At 36.9% G+C, this 10,902-nt stretch overlaps 1 protein-coding gene across 1 annotated transcript in view; it reads left to right on the top strand.

Moving 5' to 3' along the window:
* The first annotated feature begins 6 nt into the window (after positions 1-6).
* The window catches only part of LOC110094415 (F-box protein SKIP8), a 19,659-nt gene continuing 8,763 nt past the window's right edge, over positions 7-10,902 (top strand). The window contains exon 1 of the mRNA XM_020819647.2: positions 7-675. Coding sequence (XP_020675306.1) covers positions 262-675 — 414 coding nt within the window. The 5' untranslated portion in view covers positions 7-261. The remainder of the gene's footprint in view (positions 676-10,902) is intronic.

The following is a 10,902-nucleotide window of genomic DNA, read 5'->3' as shown; positions in this document are numbered from 1 at the left end:
AAAAAAAAAAAAAAACCAGTTAAGCCGATCTCCGCTCCCCGAGGAACCGTAAGCAACCGTAAGCAGGTTCACGATCCGTTATCTACTTCGCAGCCAGGACGAGCATAATGCAGAGCAGGAGAAGCACGATATCACAGCGATCCCAAATTCCTCAAATTGATGAAGACCTCCATCAAATCCTATAAACTCTGAGCCCTAAATTCCACAATCTGTTGTCCATTCACGGATTTTGATGACGTTCGATTGCTCGATGCCATCTGTATGGAAGAATCCTATCCCCGTTCTCCCCGATTCTTGTGCTTAGCCGCTGGTGCTGCCGCTACTTTCTTCCTGTTATCTTCTTTGTGGGTTCTCCAGTTCCGCTTCGGCGGATTCAGGAAGAAGAAGATGGCGTGCGATTGCTCTTGCTCCTGCGGCGGCGTTGGGGGTGGCACTGCCGGGAACGGTAGAGGGGAGAGTAGTTCGGCGCGGCCAAACGGGGATGTTGTGGGAAAGGATAAGGCGGCGGCGGAGAGGCAGAGCGGCGTGTCTATAATGGAGCAGCTTGTTCCGGAGATTACTACGCATACGCTCAGTTATTTGGACCATACTAGTCTTTGCAATCTCTCTATGACGAATTCGGCCATGCGGAGGGCTGCTAACGATGACAATGCCTGGAAGGCATTGTATCACAAGGTTTTCTTCCTATCTTTGATTCGTTTGATGAGTGCAATCGCAAACATATTACGTTTAGGGTTTCTGGTTCTGAAATTAATGTTTTAGGATGGTATTTCATTTTCTTGCGTTTTTTCTGGTTTAAGAAAATTTATTGAAGAGGGAGATGAAGGTAAGAGAGATTGCAACTTATTTAGCTGTGTCAATTTCTTGAATGTTTTGGAAATTGAGGAAGGAAAGGAGCACTTATATTTGTCCTCCCGGGAGCCTTAATAAGCTGCTGGTACTTCTGTGGTGGTCCTGGAGGCTAATAGTTGTAGAAATAGAAGGATGTATGATTTCCAAACAAAAATTTCACCTTTATTGAAGCAATCCTTGACTACCATGGAAGGCTTTGGTGGTTTCTTGGAGTTTTTGTAGTGGTTAATTGTCATTCTGCAAAGTGAAACTGAGTTGAGATGACAGGAGAATCAGAAATGACTGCCAATTTATTAGTTTATATATTTTGAAAGGTCCAACAGCTTACTTTCTGAACTAAGAGAAATGAGGATAAAAGAGACGGTTAGCCCTATTAATTTTTATCCCAAAAAAAAAACTTGGGAGAATATATGAAGAAATTCTCAAACATTTGGCTTCATTTAACATGTTAGTGCATAGTCTTATCCCAATTTAAACCAAATAAAGCACCAGAATTGTCTTAAGCTAATCTAGCTAAGTGGCTTTAACCTAGTTTAATTGCGATAGAAAGTAGAGTTATTTAAAAAAAAGGCTTGAAATATCGAGTAGTTTTAATGATTCTTTAGCATAAGCCATTCTATTCAACCAAAAAACTTGTCTTTTCTCTAACCATTTTGTAATTGGATGGCAATGAAGTCCAATTTATTAGTAATGCCAAATACAATATTTACTGAAGTATTTGTTCAAAATGATTAAAACTAATCAAATCTAGTTCATATGCAAATAAATATTTAATGCAATGATGAATTTTTAAAACAATGGAAGATCTTATTTTATATATCAACAAACACTTGTGTAATCAGTTTATTATATAGTATGTCTAACCTTGATCTAATTTTCTTAGATTCAATACCGAACAACCATTTAGGTTTTTAGTAGTTGCTAAGTAGATATCATCAGCATGACAAGCATATTAGATTAATTTACCATAATGATGCTAAACCAACTTAAATTTTGTCATAGAATGTAATGTTTATTGCAAAATGGATTGAAAGAAGAATGGTCTAATTAGTTTTAATGATTATTTACCATTATTCATTGCATTCATCCTAAAATTAGTGTTCCTCCCAAGTATTTTGTGATTGGTTAGTTGTCATTGCAATTACTTATTGCTAAGGCTAGATATGGTACTTAGTGATATGTTTCTATTCTAAAAGGCTTGAAAACCTTTTTTATGGATCAACAAACACTTATGAGATCAGTTTATTGTATAGTAGGGTTAAACATGATCTAATTTTTTTGATGAAATACTAAAAGTTTGGGCTTTTAATAATTGCTAAGTAGCTATCTTCATTTGCATCTTAACCATATTAGATGAATTCGATTTTTCAAAACCTTTTCATGAGGATAAATAGGCGATGAAGGAACAATGTTTAGCATATGGATCATGCATCTGGGTTAACGAATCCTTAAAATTTATTTGCTAGACATCCATGAGCTCTAGGAAATATGATTCCTTAATGGTGAACATGAATGCAATCAGTTCTGTCTTCCCATTGAATTATTATTCCAATTACCACTGTCTTATGACTCATCTAAACTTTACATTTCACTTGGGAATGTTTGGGAAAACTATAAATATTGGTACCATGCATAGATGGAAGGTTGTGAGTTAATGTAAGAGGATGGGTATTAAAATTAGGGTGGTTTGATTAAGACGTGGTTGTATTAAGGAGAATGCAGGTGTCTATCCTATTGGAAGTGTTGGTTGTATAAATATAAAAAGCTAATTTTAGTGTGAGTGTAAGGGAGATAGAATTGATCCATAGGAATGAAAATGAAGAGCGGTTGACCAATAATGGCATGTTTGGATGTTTTGAAAAAACAATTCTGTAGGATAGCATTATCACCATGTGTGAAACTCAAAAAATTTTGAATGACATGAAGATGGATTCATGAAGATAGCCCTTAATAGTTGGGATGAGGGTAATGATGATAATCATGATAGTGGGAGTGAGATTGCGGCTATTTAAGGAAGTGATAAAGGGATGGATAGAAGCAAGGATTAAGAGAAATTACAATACCCAATTTTTAAAATATCAACCATCCTTTTATAAGCATTATGACCTCCTTATATGGTGTAAGAGGTTAGATGTCAAAAGCATTAGGAAAGACGAGTAGACAAAAGGTTACGTTGATAGAAGTTATTTAAAATAATTTGTGAAGAATGGTCTTAACACCTTAGACAACATTCAATAGAAATGATGAAAAATATGGATTCATAACCCTAACCCCAAATAATTGGGTAAGACTAGTAATGATGATGACAATGTAAGGTAGTCTAAATTAACTAAACAAATATAATAGTATACGTGCTCTCGATTATCCATTTTGCCGACCCCACGTAGTGGGATAAATGCTTAATGTTGTTGTTGTATACTTATTTCAAAATGGATTGAGTTTGAGTCTGGTTGTCCTATGATGATTCCTTCTATTCTGTACAATGCGAAGAAATGTTTATTCAAGAGTTCAGATGGAGGTCACAATGGAAGAGTAGAGGACCAACCCAATTCATAATGTAATGAAGCAAGAACTCCTAGGTGAACTCTTGTTAGCATTGAGGCTTCAGAACATAAAATCATCATTTGTCATTCAGTTGTATCTTCTAGATTAACCAATCATTTATTAGAAAACATAACAATATTGGACTGACAAAACAAAGTCTACTTGTGTCATGAGTGACATATGAAATATAGTATTGGAGTAGAGCACCACTTGAGGAAGTAATAAAGTGATATTATCAATCTACAATAGTATAGCTTGAGCTTATGTCCTAAAAGTTTTTAGAGATTAAGGTATTTATAGGGCCATGCTTATTGGATGAGTTATTGGAGTATTGACAATCTGGGAGAGCTAGTTGATTGATTTTTGGGAAGGCGGGCATTTAGGGGCACAATCAAACATTTAGTGTTTGGTGGAACTTCATCAAATGATAGTCATCCATGTTTGGGCAGAAAAATTTAATAATAATTGATCTTGGTTCATCAGTCTCTACATCATGATCATTAGATCTGGATTAGGCTCAGTCGCTACATTCAAATAGTCATTAGGAAAAGTCTAATGGTCTTTTGAGGGACCAAAGTTGAAGTCATTTCAATCTGAAAAATTCTTAATGCTCAAATTGATTTATGTTTTAATCAATAGGAAGAGAGTTAGTTTTGGTGGAAACATAAGTGACAAGTTTAGATGGTTTAAGAATAGAATTTGGGGGCAAAATAATATGTGCAAGCTTTTGTTGGTCTCATTTTTGGAGCTTTTGGGATTTGTAGAAGTGGTGGTTTTATCTTTGGAGGATATTAAGGACAAACAAGATGTGGATATCTTTTGTCATATGTACTATCATAATATGAATATTATTTACTATATTGAGTCTGATGCAATGAGTTTCTTTGTTCACTAAATTTTTATTAGCAAACAATTATTTTGTTAAATTTTGCATTTAAACATTGTTTTATTGTATAGTCATTCGTTGTAAGACAATGCCATACTGAATTAGAAACGGTGAGCAATTCATGACTAAGAGTGGGGTGTGGATCTAGTTTGGTCACTCAAGAAAGCATTAGATGTGTTGGATTGTTTGGGTGACATTTATCAAAGAATGCTTGTCAATTTAAGATCTAACAAAATTAGAAAGATTTAGAATGATATATATATATATATATATTGAAGATTTGCCTAAATTAAAAGGATTTATAATTATTATTTTTGAAGGGTTTGACTTATCATGCTAGGAAAGGTTTTATTAGTCTTGAGTTGCATAGATTTGGGGAAAGGATTAAGAAGTATTTTGTTTTAATTTTAGGATAAATTTTTAATCAATAAATTTGGAAAAAAGAAATGGATTTGTTGCTAAAATTTTATAAGTGTTATGATAAGATTATGTGAGGTATTTGGCAAATATCACATGAACCTTTTAGGAAGAGTGTTCGAGAATCTTTCTCAGTGGGTTAGGGTGATGAAAATGGGTTTGGAGGTATGAACAATGGGAGACGATAATGTTTTTGATGGTGGTGGTAGAGTTTATAGTTTTGCAAGACAACATGACTGTGATAGAGAATGTTATGGTGATGGAATCATGAAGCTTGGAACTATGGTGATCTTTATTATGACTAGTTGATCAGGGCAAAGTTTTTCTTTATTACCAATTGGAGGAATACATCAAAGGAAGTCTTGAGATGAACTTAGAAGAATGAGGGGAATACAGAGCTTAAGCGGTAGGGACATTAGAGTTGGGGTAAAATAACAGGGATGAGTAGTTGAAGAATTATACTTGAGCTGCATATTAGTTTTTGATGAGGCATGTGCTTTTTTATCAATTAAACCTCATTGAGAAATAATATAGTCAAGAGAATAATTGAAATTATTAAGTAAACAAACAATGAAGTAATTAGACATTTGTCAGTTTAAAGTATATCAAATGCTGAGTGAGCACTTATTAGCGTAAGAGCATTTAAAAGTAGAGAAAGTGCTTTTTATAAATAAATAAAGATTAATGGTCATATACGAACTAACAAGGGGGAAATGTTTTTGACATGAGATGTTGGATAAAGGATAGTAGGTCATATGACCAGGGCGATGGGACAAAATTGATGTAGGCAGGGTTGGGGGGGTCGATGTGCTGGCTGCTGGTTCCTGTTGGCCGGGTTCATCTCCCCTATTTTTGGCCCTTCAGTTCCTCCGCATGCCCGATTCCTTCCCCCTGGCGCTGTCCGTTCGATGGTTGTCCCACTGGACCTTCGGGTGCTGCTCCATTCGGCTGCCTGTTGGCCTTTTGCCTCCCCTTTTCGGATTGGATTATTTGGGTGGCTGTTTGGGCTGTTTGGCTCCCTCTCTTCTCTTATATATAGTGGCTGTTTTGAGACATTTTAAGAGCAGATTTTGGTAATGATTTTTGGAACTAAAACTTGAGGGTTTTTGGATAGCTTGCGAGCTATGTATCCCCTTCTCTTCTCCTTTCTATAACTTTGTCTCGGGCTTCTTATCTATTTCTTCTCTCCACAAGTGTCCACCCCATTTGTATCTTTCTTCTCAATCAAGGAAAAGCTTTTTTAGGTGTTTTTATGTTCTAAAATTGTGAGTTGTAAGGTGTTTTGTCAATTTTGAAAGGAAGACGATAGTTTTTTTGCAATCTTAGGTTTTTCCAAATTTTTTGATTTCATCAAAAACTAACTTGGTTAGAAATTGGAAAGATGAAACATTGGAATTGTCATCACATTTAGATTATATGGAATAATGAAACTAGGAAGACTAACCGATAATAGATGACCTAATGCCAATGATAATGATGTGAAACCACATAGGAATTGCACGTAGATATTTATAACGATTGAATTAGGCGTCACAACTTAAACTGAATGTTTCACTTTGAAAAGATTTTACGAATTTAAAATTGTTTAAATTGATATGGAAATTAACCACATAGTTGATGACAAGATCTCAAAATAATATCAAGATTATAATGAAAACAAGTAGTGCAACAAACAAACAATCCACCACGTCAATGTTTAAAATTGCGTATTCGGGTATTGAGGCGTTTTTTATTCGTGAGGCGAGGCATAATCCTCAAGGCGTTTTGAGGTGTAAGCTTTAAAATCAAAAGATTGCGTAAATATAAAATGATAATTTTTTATATACTAATGAGTGAATAATAAAAAATATAAAAAAACATAAGATATGAAGTGAAATCAAAATATCCCAATAATAAGACAACATGAAATATAGAAGCCTCATAAAAAAAACTCGAGGCGTAAGCATCGAGGCATTTTTTACTGGAATTGAGCAAAGGCGGGCCTTATATTGCGCAATTTTAAACCTAACAAAGAGAGAATTCACCTCGAGTTTCCCTCACTCACACTCTTTAAGGGTTAGCGGAAGAAGAATCGCCACAATCCGGAAGATACCACCACGAAGGAGAGGAAGCCGGGGTAGAGATCCAACGAAAGTTAGCCGGAGGGGCTATGTGCAGACGATTGGTGATCCACCAACATTCAAAGGGAAGATGCTTGACTTCTTTTCTTGCAATAGAGATCATGGGATGAGAGGAATTCCAAGAAGGTGGGCAAGCAAGAGGGCCGACCAGGTGTGGACGGAATTGGCGTTTGTGGGGTCTAGGTTTGGGGTTATGGAAAAAACATTAAATCTGAAATTAATTTCAGATTTAATTAAATGAGGAGAGAAAAGAATTTGAAATTCAAATTCAAATATGGGTTAAGGGAATTAGGGTTATTAAATTCTCTTTTAAATTAATTACCAAGGAGGGTAATCAATTAAGAGAATTAAATTAGGGTGGAGGGAATGATTAGAATTCAAATTTTGAATTAAAAAATTTGGGGCATGGGGAGGCTGGCAACATAGAGAGAATAGGGGGGAGATTGGGAGGGGTTTAATAATTTTCTAATGCACTCCTATTAATTAGGGATGAAATAGAAATGACCAATCTAATTTAAAATTAAATTAGATCCCAATTTATAAACTTTCCTAATTTAGCTTTTTTTAGTTTAGGAAAGTATTTGGAAATTCGAAATTTGAATTTCAAATTATTTAGATATTTCCCAAACCAATTAGGCTATTTTAGATAGGTGTTAATGATGATTGATTTCATCATCGAAGGGGAAATAGGAAGGGTGTGGCCGGGGGTGGGGCTAGGGCTAGCTAGGCCAGCGATTTGGGGGTGAAGGTGGGGTGGCCGTCAGCATGTGGATGTGGTGAGGGGTGGCCGACGGCTTAGAAGGAGATTGGGGACAAAAAGCTGGCCGGTGGAGGAGGTGGGTTGGATTGGCCGACGGTGGTGGGAGGGAAGATAAGGTGGCCAGTGATAGGGAAAGAAAAATGAAGAACCGTAGAATCCACCGGCGGCTGACGGGTGATGCAAGACCCTCTCCTAGGGTTTCTTCTCTCAAGAACTCACAAAGATATCAAACAAGAAAAGCTGGAATTTTTCATTCATAATCATCATCATCATCCAAATACAAGACAAAAGACTTAATATATAAGCCTCATAGAGAAAGAAAACAAATGACTAAAATGCCCATAGGGCTACAACTCAACTCAACACACAAGCAAGGGTACAAACATAAATAAAGAAAGTTTGAACTAATACATAAAATATCAAATATATAAGCTCCTCATCGTAGCCGTCGACCTACGATGCTTCCGGCGGTAGACATTCCGAAATCTCCTACTGATATCCTCATCATTTTCCCCTGATGGGAGAATGCTCGACCCCATAGAGTAGACGTCAAGAGTGCCTTCATATAACTCTAGAATCAGGATTCAGTCTTTGAAGCTCAGTATGATCAATCCACACATTTTCCGTTTTCGATTTCCCTTTCCATTGGATTAATTACCTTCGGTGCCCTCCTTTGGTAGAGATAATTTCATCATCCAGTATTATTTCGTTCTCTTCCACAGTGGGTAAAGTGGGTATGTTTGGAAGTGGAGGTAGGCTAGGTTTCTCATCAGGTATGGACTCACAGGGCTCATTATGGAGTGGATTTGGGGGGTTGAACTTTGGTCCCTCAAAGGCTACAAGATCTTCAATGTTATATGTAGGATTGATGTTAAGACCTTTGGATAGGTCTATCACATAAGCGTTATCATTTACTTTTGAAATTATTTTGAAGGGTATAGCATGTAGTTTCTTAACGACCCCTTGCGGGAATCGTTCCGGACAAATCCGAACCATTACAAAGTCTCCAATCTTAAATTTCTTGAATCTTTTCTTGCGATCTGCATTGAGTTTATAGTTATCGTTGCTTAGTTCAATTCTCTTATGAATTTCTTTATGCAATTCCTGAAGGTGCGATGCAAATGCAGATGCTCTAGACTGATGACTCATAGGGATCAAATTTAAAGGTTGTCTAGGTTGGTATCCATAAATAATCTCAACGGACTTATACCGGTGGTTCTGTTAACAGAGTTGTTATGGGCAAATTCGGCTTATGTGGATGCAAGAGACTCAGTGTGCATGATGATTGACATGAATTGTGGGCTTACACAAAAGTTATAAACAGAGAAACTTTGAAAGAAAACATACACACAAAGCACACATAGATATGAATAAAGATGGATCAGTCACAAAATGAGAGGATATAAAGTTTTCATGTTTAAGGGAACTAGTATAGGAGGAGCAATGAAGACATTTTTAGCAAAAAGAGCATTTTTGTATGGAGTTTCAGCTAGGGTCATAGATTGTCTCCTAGGGGCAGCAGGGTAATCTAGCAAATTTATCCAATTAGGAGAGAGAGGGTCCTTAACAGGGAAGGACAATAATATAGAGTGCATAATGAAGGAATCAAGAACATGATAAGATGATGAGTCCTGATTCACAACCATAATGGGATAGCCTAAAGAGTCACAGTAGGTATGAGACTCAAAAGATGGGGTAGGGTGTCTAGAACGGACGTGGGCACAATAGTTAGAGTGGTGACATGAAAGTATGGGCTAATACTCACCCTAACATTAAAGTCAATATGAGGAATGGTGATATAAGCCCAATCAAGGCAGCTACGCTCTATCAAATGTAAATCTAAAGGAGCAACTCCTAAAATAGACTCCAATAAAATAAGAGGATGCTCATTTTTCAAACTATGCTCAGAATCATTCATATTCAAATTAATATCTTCCGAATTCATATTAATATTCTCAATAGGGTTAGGTTTAGTTATAACCCTAAGATGAGTGGCTTCGGGGTCAGTTAAATCGGGATTTAAATTAGGTAGTAAATTCAGTTGAATCACTTTTAACTCAAGATTATCCCCATCACCATCAGAGTTATTCAAAATTAAATCGGAATTATTTAGAGTTAACTAAGTAGGAGATATAATTAAATCAGAATCTTCTGAATTTAATCTCAATGTGCTCGAGGTCAGATCAGTTTCTTTCGAAATCAAATTAATATCATTCAGGCAGACCTTATCCAACGGGATAACCTTGATGTGATTAGGTTCAGGATGGGCTAAGGTATCAATGTTAAAGGCTCTAAATCTCCTAAATCAGGGTTTAAGTCATGCTGTGAGTCAAATTCAATCACTTCAATTTCATTCTCAAAGAAGTCATCGTTATCAGTGATATCATTAGAATCCACGAAATAGATGCACTCAGTCTCAGGTTCATGGAACTTTTCCTTTGCAGTGCTTCTTTTGGGTACAATTACACTTGTAGGGTCAAAGATTGGGGATACCAAAGGTTGTGTAGCCTTAGAATCCTCACTAAATTTAAAGGTGGTAAAGTCACTCACGTAGTGTGGTAAATCGGGCTCTGCCACACAGAGAGGTCGCATACTCGGACAAGGTGGATTGGGATGTGGCTAGGAGTCGGCCCAAGTGAGGAGTCATATGGGACCAATCCAACAGAAGACCCATAGAGGGTTGGCCATCAAGGCTAGGTGAAGATCTATAGGGTGGGGCAACAACCCTGAAGTTACTAAGGGATGGGTGGTTTCGGCCACAGTGATGCCCACGGGTTGTCCCAACACAAGAGGCAGGGTGGTGTTCCAGATGAAGATCACTAGGTGTTGTGGCCACTACGTGAGTTGGAGTGGTATGTCAGTCAGATTTAGGGGTAACCACTGAGGTAGGGAAATGAGTAACTGCTGCTTGGTGAGGAGTATGAGTTACGATATCAGATTGGAGTGTAAAAGATACGTAGGACTGACTTTCACGTGTAGGGTTCTTGAGAATGTTGTACCCTAAAGTTTGATGAACATGGAATGATCTAATCTTAAAATCAGATGGTTAGCCACAAGTAGGGGGAAGATATTTTAATCTAAGTTCTCGTCTCATGACCCCTCAAACTTAAGGGGAAATTATATAAGATGCTTTATGGTGCCGAATGTTGGCCATGAAAAGAGAAGCATAATACTAAGTTAAGTGTGGCAGAGATGAGGATGCTCAGGTGGATGAGTGGCTTTACCCTTAGAGATAGGATACGAAATGAGCATATACGTGAAAAGGTTGGAGTAGCTCCAATATAAGATAAAATTAGAGAGAGTCACCTTAGATGGTTTGGTCA

Source organism: Dendrobium catenatum, unplaced genomic scaffold (assembly GCF_001605985.2).
Source record: "Dendrobium catenatum unplaced genomic scaffold, ASM160598v2 original_scaffold_209636, whole genome shotgun sequence".
In the NCBI taxonomy this organism is placed as follows: Eukaryota; Viridiplantae; Streptophyta; class Magnoliopsida; order Asparagales; family Orchidaceae; genus Dendrobium; species Dendrobium catenatum.
The sequence above is the reverse complement of the archived record's forward strand: the minus strand, read 5'-3'. Positions and strand labels throughout refer to the sequence as shown.